Source organism: Camellia sinensis, chromosome 12, assembly GCF_055761805.1.
Source record: "Camellia sinensis isolate YWXY chromosome 12, ASM5576180v1, whole genome shotgun sequence".
NCBI classification, from domain to species: domain Eukaryota; kingdom Viridiplantae; phylum Streptophyta; class Magnoliopsida; order Ericales; family Theaceae; genus Camellia; species Camellia sinensis.
Genome location: NC_138972.1, coordinates 60,675,085 through 60,694,561, shown reverse-complemented (window position 1 = coordinate 60,694,561; position 19,477 = coordinate 60,675,085). Strand labels below are relative to the sequence as shown.

General features: G+C 34.0%; 1 protein-coding gene and 1 pseudogene across 19 annotated transcripts; one reads left to right on the top strand and one right to left on the bottom strand.

The window, feature by feature from the left end:
* Positions 1–526: 526 nt before the first annotated feature.
* Positions 527–4,260, bottom strand: LOC114304099 ((-)-alpha-terpineol synthase-like; annotated as a pseudogene). The gene is made up of 7 exons (XR_014346483.1): positions 4,096–4,260; positions 3,743–4,007; positions 2,564–2,940; positions 2,233–2,451; positions 1,985–2,123; positions 1,083–1,334; positions 527–847 (listed from the first exon to the last, which is right to left on the bottom strand). The product of XR_014346483.1 is annotated as a (-)-alpha-terpineol synthase-like (transcript).
* A 3,306-nt stretch (positions 4,261–7,566) lies between these two features.
* On the top strand, positions 7,567–19,253 carry LOC114314541 (GPN-loop GTPase 3-like). Of its 18 annotated transcripts, none has more exons than XM_082898754.1 (7): positions 7,567–7,834; positions 9,774–9,968; positions 11,607–11,710; positions 11,819–11,949; positions 17,806–17,916; positions 18,724–18,839; positions 18,928–19,253. In XM_082898754.1, the coding sequence occupies exons 2-6, from the start codon at positions 9,788–9,790 to the stop codon at positions 18,821–18,823; spliced, it is 627 nt and encodes a 208-aa protein (XP_082754880.1). In that variant the 5' UTR covers positions 7,567–7,834; positions 9,774–9,787; the 3' UTR covers positions 18,824–18,839; positions 18,928–19,253. The 18 variants fall into 18 exon arrangements, 15 of the variants coding, with proteins under 15 accessions (XP_082754880.1, XP_082754877.1, XP_082754882.1 ...); XM_082898751.1 differs by having other exon boundaries at positions 7,569–7,834; positions 9,749–9,968; XM_082898756.1 differs by having other exon boundaries at positions 7,571–7,834; positions 9,749–9,968; positions 17,806–17,874; positions 18,727–18,839.
* The last annotated feature ends 224 nt before the right edge of the window (positions 19,254–19,477 follow it).

Below are 19,477 nucleotides of genomic sequence, written 5' to 3'. Positions count from 1 at the left end.
GCCCTGCCCAACCCAAACCCAAACCTAAACCTATGCCCAATTGTGGGCCGGGTTGGGCCGAATTTGCATCCCTAATCATAAAAAATGTAGCACAATACAAAAGTTATATTGAAGACAAACTTCAAGGAGGGATGTTTGCTTCTGTGGCCCATTTACAGTAAAAATTAAGGAAGATACTATCATGGATATCCAAGGTTGCTTAGAGCATCTCCAATGTTGTTAAGCATTTTACTTATTTAAAAGTTACTATTATATATATATATATATATATTATTTTGCCAATTCATTTTTCTTATGAAGGATTGAATTGATAACGCTTTAATTAGTTGATAATATTAGTATTAGTTTATGCTTTTTTGAAATATTCCTGAGAAAAGTTTCATTAACGCTTAATTCATGTTAAGTATACCTTCTTGTGAGAATTCTAAATTCATAGATTATAAGGAGGGATTTATGTCACCACAAACAGAGACTAAAGCAAGTGTTGAAAAGACATAAATATTTTTTTATAAAAGTAATCATTTATTCAAAAGAGTATTTTATCCCTTGTCTACATAAGGGGAACAGGATTGACTACTAATGACAAGACATGATATTTATTCTCTTTGCCTGGAGCACCATACCCATCTCCATGCTGATACAAGCACTGAACCGTCCTAACAAGGTTCATTGCATTCCCAATAAAAGTCTTAGTGAAGAGAGAATTTGCAGCTCCATCTTCATTCATCTTTTTCCATGTCTCACCAATCAAGTATTTCATGTGTTCACGGGCATCGTTTTCAGAGGCACCAGTTTCATGCATATAGCATTGGATTGATTTAGGGACATCGCCTCTTTGTAACTCGTCCTGAATCAAACACGGTTTAATTCTTAAACCAAGAAATTGTCTTCAATATTGCTTGAATATTGAAAATAATTGAATAGGAAAGGAAAATTGTTGAACAATGCTTTAAATATGATCTAAAAAAGAAAAAGAAAAAGAAATTGTCTTCTTCCCTCCCTCCCCATATTTTCCCAGGATCCAAACATACAGCCCTAACGAACCTCTTTATGAAGATACAATGGGTGTGTAACTCACTTACCGATGATGTTCCTAAGTCATCTGAAAGTCGTAAAATAATTGATGACCAGCGAATTATATTTGGATAACTTTCTAATAAGCATTCCGAGGCCTCCTTTGTTACTGATTTAGAATCAAAACAATAAGCATGTACTAGCATAACAGGACCCGATACCGAAATCCATGCATTTTTCATATATTCTTCAAAGGTTGGTGTATATCCGTTGTAGTACCACTTTGCCTCCAATAAATAAGATTTACAAAGATCTGCCCACTAAAGCATTTAGAATGGTCAATTAATCGAAAAAACTACAAAAAATTAAGGACATTTAAATTTACTTTGAATATGATCTAAAAAAGAAAAAGAAAAAGAAAAGAGTCCAAAAAAAAAAGAGACAAAAGGGTGAGTGTGTGAGCCAATAAACACAATGGTGGGTGTTGGGAAGTCCACCCACCCTCCCTTGCGTCTATTTTTTTTTTTTTTTTTTTGTAATTTATTTATTTATTTTTTATTGGATAAATTACAAATACACTCTATGAGGTTTGCTTAAAATATGAATTGCTCTCTGTGATTTAGAAAATTACAAATACCTCACTGTCATAATTTTTTATTTAACAGAATTAATTAAAAAAGTGAAATTTCTAACTGTTCACCCATATAATAATAAAATTATCTAAATTATTAATTGAAATAAAATTTTAATATTATTAAAAACTGTTAATTAACTTGATGATTTATTAATAAAATGACATATTTATTATGAAATTAGAAACCTTAGCGGGTATAATGTAATTTCTAGAACCACAAGGGGTAATTTATAATTTAAGTAAACCTCAAGGGGTGTGTTTATAATTTATCCTTTTTTATTTGTAGTGAAGTTGGAAAGAAAAAAAAAAAAAAATAGTTCATAAAGAAAATGATACCACTTTCTTTAGGTGTAAAATGATGTGCAATCCTTGTTCCTTGAGTGCATCATAAGCCATTTCATTAATAGAGTTGAATAAAGCGAGGAAGCATATCTTCATATAGTCTGGAAGTTGTTCCATTGCACTGATATCCCACCTAAAAGTTAAAAAGAAAAAAGAAGTATTTTCATGTTAAAGATATATAGCTAAGAAGCATGCAAATTAATGCAGATGATATTGACACAACCATTCTCCCATCAACCAACCTCTCAATGGCATTGGTAAATAGTTCAAGTTCCTCCAATGAACCATACACATCATAGATATCATCTATTATTGTTATCAGTGTGTAGACCTTCGTGGACATTCTCCTAAAGTATCCAAATTGAGGCTCAAAATTCACTCCCAGAGTGCCTAAAAAATTCTCCATCAACCTATCTCTAGCAAAGCTCAACTTTTTTCCCAAACATGTACTCCTCCACCACCTATATTCATAACAAGGAAAAGAATAAGGTATATGAAATACTACATACATATATATGGTGACTTATATGACTGCACCCTTACTACATAATGAAAATTGGGAACATTTCTGACCTTGAAATTTGTTTTACTTCTTGCTGTGAATTGCTTGCACCATGTTGAAATCTAATTTCGCAAGCTCAAGCAATATAGAATTCATATCTTGTCTTCTCTCATACACATCAATGAACCATCTTGCCTCTAGCCTTAGCACCCTCCAATGTAGGGGAAGCTCCAAGGAATGTCTAACTAGCATGGCGAGATTTTGATCAATATCCTTCTTCTTGAGGTTTTCTTTGAGATTCCTAGTTGTGAAATCCCTGGCCTCATCTAATAAACTTTCACCATCAATTGAAAGATATGAGGCTTCATACAAATATAGTAGTCCCTTTGTATCCTCACAAAGACAAGACCTCAAATTCCCCATCTCGTCCATAAATTTTTAAAAACATCTGCAATTCAAGCTAACTATTAATTAGTATATACTAGGGACTATGAGCTCAAATACAAAATATATATATATATATATATATCGAGAAAAATAGTGTGTGATTCATATTTAATTCACAATTAGAATAAATTTGGATCACACTATTTTTCTTGATATATATATATGTATATTGTATTTGAGTTCTCGATCTCTACTGGACACATAAAGATATAGCATCAATGTTCAATCGTTTTAAGTTTTTTTGCTTCTCATTTATTTATTTATATTTATTATTATTATTATTTTCTTTTTTTTCATTTTCTTTTTTGGGCGGTGGTGTGTGTTCCTCTTTAAATTTTGAGTTAATTACACTTAGCACCCTTACATTTTCACTATCCTCTCATTTTGGCTTTGACTTTTAATTGTGACAATTAGCCTCATATATTGTAAGTCAAGTTGCAATGTCATCCTTTGCCTATCTTCCATTAATAAGGCTAATGGAATTTGTCATGAGCTTTAAATGTTACATTTTTTTTTTTTTCGTCTCATTAAAACTCTTATACTTTCATCAAATTCTCATTTTGGTCCTTATACTTTCTCTAAAATCTTACTTTCATCCCTTCATTTTTAGTTTTCATCAACTTTAATAACGGGAGATAGGCGAAAGGATTGACACTGCAATTTGACTTAAAAGTGTAAGGAATTGACTGTTATAATTGAAAGTAAATGAATTAAAGTGAGATTAGGGTGAAAGTGAAGAGTTGCTAAGTGTAATTAACCCTTAAATTTTTTACATATATGGAGTGAGGAAATCATTGAAGTACCTTGAGGGACATTGTACCCATGTTGTCTCAAAAGCCTAAATTTGAGAGCTGTAGCATGCAAATCCTCATTGTTGCACTTATCATTCATGTTGTATATTCTCTCAAGTACTCTCTCTATCTCATCCTTGAAGTGATAGAACACTCCAAGCCTTTGCAAGTCATCAACCATCTCAAGTGCATCCAATGGATCCTCATCCGCTACTTTCTCAAGCATTATCTTCACATCTTCCTTCAACTTTGCAGCCCTTTTTTCATATACATCTCCCTACAAAAATAATTTTTTGTTAGCAATTACCATTGATTTGCATCCACAAATCAAGCAGAGTATATATAACAATAGTAACTATATATACCACATATTTACTGTTAAGTGACTGCACATAGTCATAGTCCCAAATGGGAGGTTGGTAGTTGGCTGATCGTCTGATGATCTTTTGATTGCAAGGTCCATTAGCAACAAGAAGGCTAAGAGCCATTGCACTGAATTTCGAACAAACTTAAGCTTGCTTTGATTGTCTGGCTAACTGTGATGACAATCCGAACTTAAATAACATGCATGCCCATATCAATTTTGAAAAAAATAATAATAATAAAAGGAGAAATTATGGTAGTGTTTGGTAGAATTTTTTAATTATGATCTGAGAATAGAGTCGTATTTTGAGTTTGTGAGTTTTGGAATTATGATTTGGAAAGAGAAAATTTATTTGGTTATGAGTTTTGAAAAAAGTTTCGAATTTTTTATGTATATGAAATGAGAAAAGTTGTTTGGTTATGAGTTTTGAAAAGAGTTTTCAAAACTTAATTGAAAAACTTATAACTCACAACCAAATACACAACTCAAAACTCTATTCAAAACTCATAATCAAACTCTTTTTAAAATTCAATTCAAAAAAATAATGTCATTTTGGTCTAAAAAAAATTTCTATATTTAAAAAATATCAAAAACAAATATAATTTTTTTTTTCTTCCAAATAACATGTGGCGATTGGCAAAAAATATATATATATTGTTCCGGTCAACCGGCTGGACATCCGAGAGGATGTCCGGACAAACGATCGGATAGACCAAAAATTCAAAAATGGTCCATTTTACCAAACATGTTTTCAAAATTGATTTGAAATCATGATTTGAAAACTCAAGCTAAACATAGTATTAGAATATGAGGGTAAAATTAATTTTTAAAAACTCTACCAAACACAACCTACAATTTGTACTTCGGTAATTTACGTTCAATCTCACCCCCTAGATATTTCAATTGTCCTAGACAACTACTAAATTTCGAGTCAGTTGGGCCCAATTATATAACACCGTTTTGAAAATTGAAGGAGGGATTCAAGTGAATAGTCAAATTATAGAGATGTTAAGTCCTCGTTTGGTATGTGCCTATTTTAGTTTAAAAGTCAAAAAATTATTAAAAAAATTAAAAAGTTTATAACCTATACCAAAAAGTAGAAGATTTTTTTTTTTTTACTTTTTGCACATCTTTTCGTAAAAAATAAAAAAATATGCCAAACATATTAGTTTTTTTTACTTCACCTCATATTTTAGTCAAAAAATCAAAAAATTATTAAAATAGTCTGTTCTCAAACAAGGCCTAAGACTATAGTAGAGATACTAATGTGAGATTTTAATAAAAAATGTAAAACTGATAATTAGAATTAATACTATCATGTTGTTGCTCTTCGTTTGTAGTCGAAATGACATTCTATAAATAAGCTCAATTACAACTCGACTTGAAATCAGAGAAACTAAATAAGTCAATTAAAAAGTTTTGTAAATAAAGTAGAATACATTCCGTTTGGTTTTCATTTCCTGAATTTTCTTTTTAAAAAATTTTACTTTTTCATTTTCTGTATTTTTTTGTTTTCACTGAAATTTTTTAATATTTAAGAAATTTCTTTAATTTTTAAACATACCTAACATAAATACACTTAAAATGTATAATATTTGTAAAAAAAAATCTTTAAAAAATTTACTAAATACTAAAAATATAAAAAAATACAAAAGTTCAATACATTTTTTTTAATATTTTTTTGTATTTATAAATTATTTAAAATATTTTTCACAAATATTTTATTATTTAGATATATTTAAGTAAGTTACATCTAAAAAAGTAAAAAAAAAAAAATTATTTAAGATTTTAAAAATATTGACTAAAAATAAAAAATTAAAAAAACTCAATTTAAAAAAAATTAAATTTAAAAAATTAAAACCAAACCTATTGGATGTAAAATGTAAGGGCAATTATACCCCAGCGATATTTGGGATTGTTATTTATGGGTCAGTGCTGGAAGTGTTTTAGAATTTCAATAGGGCCACAAAAGCTGAAACTTTAATTACGAAAGAGAGGGAACTTTCTATCGTCTCTCACGTGCTCACTCTAACTTTCCCTCAAAACTCCCGTTTTCTGTTTCTTTCTGCGCTGTCATTCTCTCTTCTCTCTCTTTATTGTCTTGTCTCTCCTCTTTCTTGTCTCACGCTCTCTCATCTTGCCCTTTTCATTTGACTTATATTAAGAATCTTAAATAATTTATTAAATTTTGGGCAGTTACGTGTAGGTCTTAATAAGTGAAATTATTATCTAATAAGTCTTATGAAAAAAATTTATCAAAAAAAACATTACTAATTGTAAGTTTTAGCGACAATTTATAAAAATCAAGACAAAAAAAAGTCACTAATTGTTAATTTTTAGCGACATATATAAAAAAATTGTCACAAAAAAAATATTTTTAATGACAATTTTACCAAGACTTATTTTCAATAGAATTTGATGGAAATTAAATCCAAGTATTAAGACCTATTGATAGTTTACCCTTAAATTTTATATCAAATTTCTTATATGAGTACAAGATTCATACATTTATATATTATTTGGGGGTATGTAACATTTTTTTTATTTTCCTTTTATTTTAATAAATATATATAATTTTTGGGTGAAGTACCAATATATTTCAAAATGTGATTATAATCGGTTCATTTTTCTTATGAATTCAAAAGTTCTATTAAAATGAAAATTACACAAAAAGATAGTCACTTACATGTTTGAATTTAATTTTTTAGAGATAAAAGTGAGTTTATTTAAATATAAAATTACACATTTGGACAATCTACAATATAGAGGTTTTGGATTTTTTCTCCTTTTGGAACAAATCTCACATAATGAACAAAAATGTAACACTGTAATGTGACACTCCAATAACGTAACACACTAAAAAAATTCTTTCATGCACTTTTTCCAAACGTAACACAAAAAAAAACTCATTAGTATATTTCTTTCAAATCACTACAAGAAAATGCACCTACGGCGACCAAATTGGCGACTAAAAAATTTTTTGATCGCTGAAAGTATAGGTTTTGGCGACTAAAACAACATTAGTAGCCAAAAGTATAGGTTTTGGCGACAAAAAATCAGTTTAGTGGCCAATTATCGACTTTTGGCTACTAAAATATTTAGTAGCCGAATAGAAAATAAAAAAATGATTTTTTTTCTCTTTGGCGACTAAACTTTGGTCGCCAAAAATGTACTTTCAGCGACAAAAAAAAAATTTAGTCGCCGAATATTGACTTTTCGCTACTAAAATATTTAGTAGCGGAATGGAAAATAAAAAAATTATTTTTCTCTTTGACAACCAAACTTTTAGTTGCCAAAAACGTACTTTCAGCGACAAAAAGAAAGTTTAGTCGCCAAAACTAAAAAATTTGGAGGGATTAATTTCAAAATTTGGAGAGATTTTATAAAACTAATCGGCGACTAATTGACATTTAGTCGCTAATGGTCTTTTGGCTAAATTACACTTTTAGCTACAAAAAGTTTGGTCGGTATTGATTATTATTTGGCGATCAAATATAAGTTTAGTCGCTAAAGGTAGAAACAATATTTTTGTTTTAGAGGGAACTGAATATTGGCGCCCGCGCCCCTCTTTCACACAGACACAAGATCTCTGTTCTCTCTCATACACACACACACACACAACTCTCTCACATACAGAACAGTCACCACCAAACCTCACCCCCAGCTCACCACCCCACCGCCGCACGTCGCACCGCCACCGCCGCAAATCACCACCGACACCGCCGCAAATCACCACCTAGGTTCGCTCTCTTGCTTTGTCACTCTCTGTCTCTCTCTCTGTCTCACTCCGACTCTCTCTCTCAACCCTTTCTTCTATTTCCCCAAATGTGAAATCTTGCTCTAGGGTTGTTTATTCTACCCATTCAGTTTAATTTTGTCTTCATTTATGAAATGGGTTTGTTTGAAATGGTTTCATTACTAGAGTTTTATGGGTTTAATGTTGTAAATGGATTTGATTTTAGGGTTTGATACCTTTCCCCCTATTTTTCCTTTCTATCTCATTATTTTAAAATCTCTAATCCATTGTATGTAATCTCATGTATTGAAAAATAGAAATTATCAAATAAAAGTGTTATCAGTGGCACTGTATGACGATGAGATCTGATCCCTTTTTGAAGGTTCTAGGGAAGCAGCTGCTTTGAACTTGCAAAGAGTTTGGTTGAGGGAGAACCGGAGGTTGTGGTAGGATAGGTTGCTATTTGTAAGGTGTATGGCTAGTAGCTATTTATTGTTTGGGAAGGGACTTATCTATTCCATAGTTTAAAAGAATAGAACCTTCTTGCTGATACTTCTTCCTGGATTTCATCAATTGCAATTACTTCTATTCATGTTCCAAAAGACAAGATTGTTTAGACCAAATGAGACAAATACTTGTTATATCTATGCTTTTCCTTTTAAGTAAATCATTGGAAACACTAAAACTCCATTGGATCATAGATTTTTTTAAACTATGGAATAGATAAGTCAGTGAATTGATACAAAATCCTACAGCCTACAGGATACTAAAAACAATGAATTGATACCTTTCCCCCTGTTTTTTGTATCTCCTACAGTCTCCAGGATACTAAAAACAGTGAATTGATACAAAATCCAATACCCAATTTGACAACCATAATTACAAATTAATTCAGTATTTGTTTTGATTCGTTTGGTTGTTTTGAACTCTGTGAAATGGGAAGACTATGAAGCTAAAAAAGTTAACGATTTATACGCAAACTAAGGTAAGCTTAATTGCGACAAGAATTTGAGACCTGGAAAACCTCAAGTCGTCGTTTTTCTTGCATGATACATTAGTTTGCCAGAATAAAAATTAAAAAAATTATTAATTTATATTACATTTTCCTATTATTAAATGTTAAGTTATGGCACTTGTCCATTAATATGTAATTCCCAATAGTGTTGTCATTAACTTTGTGATGTTGATATTGCTTCTCTAAAATGTTAACTCTTCATTATTACAACCTTCTTTGCTTGATTATTTTGGGCAAAACAAAAAATATATACATATATATATATATATATATATATTTTTGGCAAAAATATTTAGGCCATGGTGATATGTAATTTTTTATAAGAGTTTATTTCAATGTGTTTAGTGCAACTTACTACTTGAGCTTATGAGAAAAATGACAAACTAATTATTGTGAATGAAATTGTTATGTAGAACGAAAAAACTCGAATTTAAACTTTTAATTGCCATAAATTCCTGTAGGTTTCAGTTTAGTTTGTTTGTTGACTGCAGCCCTTTTAATTGCCCTAAACATAACTTTTGGTATTAATTCATAGAATGGATGCTCATCTACCAGTCAATCTATTGCTATATTTATATTATTTAATCTGAGTTTGGGTGTCTTTGTTTCTCTCTTTGTAATTTGGTACCTGATAGTTGACAATCAATCACTTTGATTGCAGTAAATTTGTAACACACACACAGTTTGTTACTCTCCTTGTCTTTTAATGTTTGAACACTTTCACAGGTGCTATATGTCCTCTAGAAGTGCCTCTATAGGCACCAAACTGATATTCTATTACAACTTTTCTAAATTCAATCTATAGTTAGGGAATTTTAACCTAAAAAAACAAAGATAGAAAAAAACTAACTTGGATGAAACTCTTTTCAAAAAAACTAACTTGGGTTTTATTACTTCGATGAGTTCATGGACGATCCTGCAACTATAGGAAATCCAATTGCAATGCAGAGATTCTATGCGGAGACAGACATTTTCCTGTTCTGGTCTTATGGCAATTCTGCAGATATTATGGGAACAAGGGTCACAGAGCTTGCAATGGATGCAGTTAAAAATATGGGGGGAATAGTTGAGAAAGTAGTTTTACAACGGCGATTCAAGTTCTTTCCTCATGTAAACAGCCAAGGTAAGCTCAATAAGTTAATGTCACACCATTTACCATTGCAATCTTATTGATTACTAATTTTCTTTAATTTGGATACAGATATGAAGGAAGGGTTCTATGACAAAGTGGAGAGTCAACTTCATGGTCATGTCTCGTTAGAATTTAAGGCATAAAACTTGATTTAAACTAATAACACAGCTGTGTTCAAGACATGTCTAGTTATCATTGCATATGATTCATTTTCTCTAGTTATCATCTGCTTGAGGTATAGGCTCTCTTCTAATTCTTCTTTCTTTTTATCACATTTTTTATTTTAGAATCCTTTATTGGCCCTTTCATGTGTTTAGGAGGAAACATATTCTTATGTTGTTAAACATATTTAAACTTTTTAGCTGTATCTATATGGAGCCGTGTTTGTTTTCAAGTATACTACCGTATGATATAATTGGCTTTTGCATAGAGAGGGAAAAAGGAAAACAAAATCATATGAGCAACCACAACAACTATCCTTTAACAATAATGACTAACAACAATCAAAACAAATATGAGCAACCACATCAGAGTACTTGCATTGCAACTTGATTTTAAAATCAAAACAAATATGAACTTCTATCCGTTAATCCCTCCTTTGGGATTTTTAACTTTGGAACCCTAAATCCTAACAACTTCCAATTTATTTATGAATACTAGGAACTTAAAGTAAGAGATTTAGGACCAGTGGCTTTTTGCTCAAATTTCTTGTCCAACATATAAATATAGTAATTAATGATTTTCTATTATCTTCCTATGATATGTATAAATCTGTTTGTACATAAAAGTGAATATATGTGAAAGGATGTTTACTTTTCTGCCTTGTTCCACATTAGTGTTAAAAAACTAGCAATAAAAATTGTCTTGACATGGATGAAGAATGCAAGAGGAGGGTTTACCTTTTCTTTGGACTGGTTTATATAGGTTCACAGATGACCATGTTATGGAGGAGCTTGGATTGGGTCCAAATGGTGGCCTTTTATATTGCATGGAGTATCCTTCGCATTTGGGTTTTAATGTTTTTGTAAATCATTTTCTTCTCTCATCTTAGATTATGTTGTCACTTAATTATTTCTAGTAAGGCTAGAGCCGGTTATGTCAAGGAGCATTAAGGCATTGATTGACATCCCTTGTGAGGGATAAATTTATTTTATTGTGTAGAGAACCTTCTGTTTTTTTTTTTTTTTTGTTAATTTGATATTGAATTCCAAGTTTGTATGGCCTTAAATCTTGACACTAGGCACCTTGAAGAGATCTATGTTGATCGGCTTCTCAAATATTTTTAACTACTGACTATGCTTGGAAATTAGCTATGCATATTTCATTTGTTCTCTAAACTTAAAACAATCCCAATTCGTAAAACTCATTCTGGCTACTTTCAACTGATGACTAGAGTTAGTTATGTAAGTTACAGTCAACTAACTCATATATATGTAACATTTCCAAAAGAATATAATTTCTTGAAATTATTTACAATAAAATTTAATAATATAAATAGTTGTCTACCTTTATTTATTTATTTTTATTTGTATGGAGTATGGTGTGTTAGTTAGGATTTGTTCAGTGTTCTATTTGTTTATTTATTTGGCTGGATTATGTTTTAATCTTTGAACTTCAATTACTTTATAGGCCAAATAGAACTTTTTTCACATGTTCTTGTACTTAAGAACTTTGTGGAGCACTTAAAGCGTAAGAACTTCAATGTTTGTGCTGTGTACGTGCTTGATTCACAGGTTTGTATATGTTTTCTCCACCTTAATTTCAATTAATTTCACCATTGGTCATGGATGCCATGTCTTTTTACTGAAACTGAAGAGTTCTAATTTCTTTTTGTGTGCCAGTTCATGACTGATGTGACCAAGTTTATTACTGGTTGCATGGCTTCACTTTCTGCCATGGTTCAACTTGAACTGCCCCATGTTAACATTCTCTCCAAAATGGATCTTGTGACAAACAAAAGAGACATTGAAGAGTAAGTCCTTTTACATTTTTCTACTATTTTCTACTTGTTCATGTTCATCTTACTTCACTTTTAATCCTTTTGTATCGTTGTTGCTCTCAGTTGTTTGAATCCAGAGTCTGATGTTTTGATGTCAGAGTTGAATCAACGAATGGCTCCTCAATTTGAAAAGCTTAACAAAGCTTTGATTGAATTAGTAAGTCATTAAGCAGATCAGAATGTGCATTACTGTTGTTTAAATCTACTGGTGGATTGTGTAAGAACCCATGTTCCCTCACACTTTGTGTTGACCTGTGTTGCATCCCCTTATGAAGTTACTTAAGTAAACTTTTTGATTTTTGATTTTTTATACATAATTTCTCTTGCTGGAGAATAGCCTAGCTGAAATCTTCATGATGAGATTCTCCCTTATGAACGACATAATGAATTGGGTGAGTCACCCTTTTGGTTAAATGATCGGTTGTCTATGTTTACCTGCTTGTGTATAGGCATACATATGGTGGATTGGTAAATATGCATGTGATTACATTCATATGATTATGTGTATTAACTGTCTATTTATTTGCTTCTTATTGGAGTGCAGGTTCTTGACTCAGACACCATAATGGATACATTTTAGTTTTACCCTGTCAAATATAATAATTTGCTGCCATTTTATCCCTATGAATGCTTCCTATCTGGGGTAATATTAGCATTTCTCAAATAAAAGATTTATGATTACTACTTTGAGAAATGCAGTTGTGTTAATTATTTTAAGAGTGCATGCCTCCGAACATTACAAGTTGTTCTTACTTGCTTGAATTGCTTCTGGTAATATCTTGTGGAACTTTGATGGTGATGGTTAATGCCTCTGTGTGGATTGAATTTTTGTTGTCCTTATATTAGGAAAATGTGAAGACAAAGCATCACACACACACACACACACACACACACAAAAAAAAAAAGAGCCCATATTACTCCTTTTTTTGGGATCCTTATAAGTTGGTATTTTCCCCAAATTGTGGCTGCTGGAATTCCAAATGTCAGATGGTTTGGTGTTGAAGGAGACTATAATGTCCTTGTGATGTATTTACTAGGGCCTAGTCTTGAAGACTTGTTTAACTTTTGCTCTTGTGATAGAAGTAAACAATGAGAAATTGCCTAATTTCTCTGATTTGGTAAGACCCTAATATTAAAGTCAATATTGGTTAAAGCACAGCACTGTCATTATTCTGTTTCTGTGAGCCTATGCATTTTAAGCTGTTGAGACCTGCATGCTGTTGTTAGTAGCACCACCATGTTTGGTTGTTAGCTTGGATGAGCTTGAGAGTGTGCCAGAAATGGATGTAATAATAACACACAAGAAGTAGCAAAATGTGTGATTATGTGATAGGCATGAACATAAGAACGCTTTTTTCTTTCTTTTCTATTCTCTTTTCAAATTTATTTTGGGTGGGGGGGGGGGGGGGGGGGGTGGGGTTAGGGTTATCAATATAGATTGCTTCCCTACTTTTTCTTTGTCTTTTTGGGGCTGGTGGACACATGAGAGGCACCTGCTGATATGCATCTGGTAAACAACTGGATTTCTCCACTTAGGTTGTTGACCCAAAGGGGGAACTGGAACTGGAAGCTTTAAACTCAGGACCTCCATGTTTGGAGCTGGATTCTTCCAAGCTGTTATACACATCAGAGTTAATGTTTCTCTCTGTATTCTAAATTAAATGTAATTCGGACCCATAGGTTGGGAGTTAGAGCCGAATACGCACTAAACTTAGTCAAGAAAGGGCGTTCCGAGGGTGAAAATTCAAAACAGCCCCCGAACCACCACGTGGCTCTCACGGACAGCTTCCCCTTGACAAATAGGACTTGTGACAATTGACGGAATGTTATTCGGACCTATAGGATGGGATTTAGAGATGAATACGCCCAAAACTTAGTCGAAAAAGGGCGTTTCGGGGGCAAAAATTCAAAACAGTCCCCAAACCTCCGTGTGGCCAAAACGAACAGTTTCCCCATGCCAAATATGACTTGTGACAACTGACGGAATGTTATTCGGACCTATAGGTTGGGATTTAGAGACGAATACGCCCAAAACTTAGTCGAAAAAGGGCGTTTTGGGGGCGAAAACTCAAAACAGCCCCCGAACCTCCGTGTAGCCGAAACGAACAGTTTTCCCATGCCAAATATGACTTGTGACAACTGACGGAATGTGATTCGGACCTATAGGTTGGGATTTAGAGACGAATACGCCCAAAACTTAGTCGAAAAAGGGCGTTTCGGGGGTGAAAATTCAAAACAGCCCCCAAACTTCCGTGTGGCCGAAATGAACAGTTTCCCCATGCCAAATATGACTTGTGACAATTGACAGAATGTTATTCGGACCTATAGGTTGGGATTTAGAGACGAATACGCCCAAAACTTGTTTTATTTGAAATTTATAGTCTTTTTACGCTTAAAATCTCTCTAACAGCTATTAAGGTTGGTGAGAAGCTTTAACATGTAAACAGCAATGTTCCTGATTTGTGCAATACTTTGGATTGTTCTTTGTTAATGGGGACTCATTCGTCAGTTGGTGTGTTTTAATCATAGAATCTATGCTATTGGTCTTTTTTTTTAATTTTTAGAAGGGATCTATGTTATTGGTTAAATCAGACATTTTTCATGCCTTCTCCACATATGTAGGGGCTCTCATATTTGGGTGGCCAGTCATAGCTCACAGTTACAGAATTTGGGCTGCTTACTAATGGCAACTATGATTATTCATTACATTTTCCTTTTGCTATGCTTCTCTCCCAACAACACTAAGTCGACACTTTCAGTTTCTGCAATAATGTATTTTGTTAGAATTTACCTACACCTACCACCACCTACTACCACACCTACTACACCTACCACCAATTTACCCTCACCTACTCCTCACCTACTACCCAAACTCTCTCCTATATAATGAGCCACTCTGATTTGTAATTGAACACATCAATAAATCAATCAATATCAATCAATAATACAGTATTTTTTAACTTGGTATCAGAGCAGGTTTAGAACCTGATATTTTCGCTTCCCCGGCGGGCGGCAACCTCACCTTAGCTGCCCGCCGGACCTCAACCTAGTCCGCTAAGATTTTTCTTACACATACCTTGATCACTCTGCATGTGCCTCCTCCCCAGCTGCTGTCCAAGCACAAAACTCTTCTTCTTCTCTCTCTGGCCGCCTCTCGCAGCCGAAGCTTCCTCTTCCAATCCATCAAATGGCGGAAGTCGATAGCTCAAAACCCTGTTGTTGCTGATGAAAGTAGTGGAGATACTAGTGCTGAGGCCACTTCTAATGCAGGGGAAAGTGTCGCTGAATCCACCCAAGCGGCTGCTGAGGAAAACCGTGAAACAGCTGAACAGGATGACTCGGGAGATAAAAGTTGAAGAGACACCAGAGATTAAGATTGAAACAGCACCTTGAACCTTATTTTATTTTATTTTTTTATCTACCTTTTTGACCATTACAACACACCACCAGCACATGTGTTCCCACTTTTGTCTCCACTTTCTTTTTCTTTTTTTATATTTATTTTAAATCCATCTTTTTGACAACAAAACCGCATCACCAGCTTTGCACACCAACCCAATTTCCATCTCACATTCCTTTTTTTAATATATATATATATCTTAAACTAATGCATCATCTTAAACTAATGCATCATCAAACCAAACCCATGTGCACCCACGTTCTTTTCCCTTTTCTTTTATTTAACTATATATATATATTTATTATAATATATTTTCACTACTCCTACTTTTATTTTATTTTATTTATTCTATCTTTCTTTTTCTATCCATTTTCCTTCTTATACAACTCGTGAGCATCATCCTATTTTCCGTAAAAAAAAAAAAAAAAAAAAAAAAAAAAAAGACGCAGGAAGATCTGCACACCAAACTCATTTTATTCATGTCAGGGCTCACCCCGATCACCATGTTTCCACATACAAAAAAAAAAAAAAAAAAAAAAAAAAAAAATACAAACAAACAACCACAGGTGGGATTTTTCTTCTCTACTCTGCCGCCGGTCTCTTCTTCTTGCCTCCGTCCTGGGTGGTCCTTGACGGTGTTGCCTCCGTGCTTCCTAGACTACCAAGCAAGTTGCCTCCCCCCTGCTCCTCCACTGCAGCATATGGCGGACCTCCAAATCGCCACATCACGGTGGCCTTCCGCTTTAGCTCCTTATTTTCTGCTTTCAGCACACTTATCTCTGCTCGCGCATCCTTATACATGCGTTGGAGCAGAGCCAGCTGGGAGGTTAACTGCTGCACCTCATTTGTCCTACTCTGCAGCCGGTTCGACAAGTTTGTGACCGCAGTCATGCTTTCCACGCATGCCTTCAAAGTATACTGGTTGGCCTCCACATCTGACTGCACTGCCATTCTTTGCTCCACCGACCGCATCGGAAAGTTCAACGGAGCAAACTCCGGGGCGCTTGGTTGAGTTTCCAGTGCCACCGCACCAGTTCTCTCTCTCGTTGACTCGTTGAGGTCGGGAAAGAGGGTGAGCAGCCCGCGGGAAGACGATGAAGCCACTTTCTAGGCACCAGAGTGTTACACAGTATCTCTCTCAGAATTCTCTCTCAGAAAACAGAGTGTTACAGAATCTCTCTCAGAAATCTCTCTCAGAATATCTCTTGCAGGTTTTTTGCCTCAGCCTCAGCCTCTGTCTTATAGCCGAGGCAGCCACGCGCATCGCGCATCTCTTACCACCAGCCGACAAACGGGCACGCAAGCCAAGGCGCCCACGTGCCTCGCCATCATGTCCGGCACACTTTTTGATGAATTGGGCACGCCTTTTGATGGCACGCCTTTTGACAAAATTGGGCACACCTTTTGAGGGTGCCACTTTTACAAGGGTCCGACAAGACTCTGTAAACTGTCCCGACATAGATTCCGGTTAGTTTCTACAAGGGTCCGACAAGACTCTGTAAACTGTCCCGACATAGATTCCGGTTAGTTTCTACAAGGGTCCGACAAGACTCTGTAAACTGTCCCGACATTGATTCCGGTTAGTTTCTACAAGGGTCCGACAAGACTCTGTAAACTGTCCCGACATTGATTCCGGTTAGTTTCTACAAGGGTCCAGCAAGACTCCGTAAACTGTCACAACAACTGTCACCACATTGTCTGCTACAACGGTCCGACATGACCCCATAAACTGTCTTCTACACCGGTCCAACATGACCCCATAAACTGTCTTCTACACCGGTCTGACACCGCCATCCAGTGTCCTCTACAACGTTATGACACCACCATCCAGTGTCTTGACCAATGGTCTGACACGACCATACAGTGTCACCTATCCTCTTTTATTTTTATGTATTTTCTTGTTTTGTTACTTTCTCCAAACTCAAGTTGGTTAGTTTCTATCCTCCTTGAGTTTGCGGGGGGCTGTTAGAATTTACCTACACCTACCACCACCTACTACCACACCTACTACACCTACCACCAATTTACCCTCACCTACTCCTCACCTACTACCCAAACTCTCTCCTATATAATGAGCCACTCTGATTTGTAATTGAACACATCAATAAATCAATCAATATCAATCAATAATACAGTATTTTTTAACTTATTTCCTAGTTATGCTATGTATTTCCTAATGTATTTCTGCAATAAATGAGTCATCTATTCTCACAAGGTCCTGCTTGAGTTTTTTGAGTGGGGACAGTGGTGCTCCTGGGTATGGTTCTAAGTAGAATTTGGTGTATATATTTATTTATTTATTTATTGAGTTGCCTGCCAATTTCCAGTGATAGTCTCATCATCTCATGTGCACAGTCATGCACACACTACAGACAGACAGATTGTCTCTATTTATTTATTAATTTTGAATCTCTTTCTCTTCTTGTTAGGGCTCTTTTGAGGAGGTTACACCTTTACAATATTGAAAGAATGGATAATGCATCACTTTGTGCATCATTGTCAGTCTGCCCTTGTTTTCTTGATCTTGAGATTGTTGGCCTGTATGTTCTATTTAGTTGCTTTTCACTTTACTTACATTAGTAGTTGGTTTAATCATGTTTTTCTACGGTTTCTAAACCCAGCATTATAATCTATGTCATTGATCTGCCCCAATATGAGTAATTGTTTTCGTCTACACATACCTGTGATGTGGATCAGTTGGTGTGATTATTTTTTAAAATTTATTACTCTGTTTCCTTCACAAACATCTAAATATCATGAATGGGTGATACAGGAAAAGAGATTCATGTTGAACTTTAATATCCTCAAATACTCTAAAGAACTATGTGGACTCGTTCTGTGGTCATTGGTTGTCAAGCCATCTGTTAAATATGTCAACATGAGAGCTTTAGCTATGAAACTAATTGTTTGCGAAAGCAAGTGCCTCATACGTCAAACTTGTTGGGTTAATTTTTCTGGGCTGTTTTGGAGTCACCTGCCTTTGTAGTGTAGTTCAATTGTCCATTTTGGGATATTTGGAAAATTAAACAAAATAAATTCGCCATGGCTCTTATCCTAACCATTTTAACATTGTCCCCTTGGATACTAGTACTTATGGTTGTCAGAAGTCAATTCTTCTTTGAAGATGATCCACAAACCTACTTGAAAACTATATTACCTTGATGCAATAGACTAACACACTACTTCTATGTGGTATTTTCCAATAGCATCATTATCCATCATTTTAATTGATCTTGTTATTGGGCCTTTTGCATTTGCATAACCAATTCCTCATGTTAAATAGTTTATCCAGTATGCTTGAATCTTTATTCACTAATTCAGTTCTCTCGGGATTTTTTCTACATTAGCAGAACAACTACTCTGCACCTCATGTTCCACAAAATGTTAATGCATGTCCAACACTATTTGTGGCAAATTTGGGGCCAACTTGTTCAGAGCAAGAGCTAATTCAAGTCTTTTCAAGGTTTGGAGTAATTATTTTTATCATGTATTTTCCTAATATATGAAGCTTGTGGAATTTAATTTTCTATTTCAAATTTGTCCTTTCCCAGTTGCCATGGATTTGTAAAATTGAAGATGCAGAGCACATATGGAACTCCGGTGGCATTTGTTGATTTCCAGATAATTTGTTACTGTCATTGAAAAGCTAAAACAAGAACCCATGATGGGTCCATGTTTGTATGTCTTTCATTAGTTAATATAATTTTTGTTGTGGTATAGAAGTTGTAGGTGTACAATTAATTTGGTTATTCATGTATTATGTATGGAATTAAAACATTGACGTTGGATTAGACTTGGTTCTTATGGAATTTGTAACATATATATATATATATATATATAATTGGACGTTCAATATTAATTATTTGGATGGTTGCAATTGAAATGTGTGCACGTGGTTGAATGTTTGATAACATATTTAGTGTTGATGGATTATATTGTTCATACAGGGTACATGTTATATTAATAATGGATAAAGGTTGTTTACAAAAAAAAAAATTCAAAAAAAAAAAAAAAAAAACGTTAAAGTATTTGGCCACCAAATATTTTGGTAGCCAAATACGTAATCTAATGTTTTGGTGACTAATAATTTAGTAGCAAAAA

Excerpts from the sequence above, each read along its gene's own strand:
- LOC114314541 (XM_082898747.1), top strand. The coding sequence starts at position 9,752 with ATGGACGATCCTGCAACTATAGGAAATCCAATTGCAATGCAGAGATTC. Across the intron at positions 9,969-11,606 it reads TCCTCATGTAAACAGCCAAG|GCCAAATAGAACTTTTTTCA; the intron begins GTAAGCTCAATA and ends ATTACTTTATAG. Across the intron at positions 18,840-18,927 it reads CTAATTCAAGTCTTTTCAAG|TTGCCATGGATTTGTAAAAT; the intron begins GTTTGGAGTAAT and ends GTCCTTTCCCAG.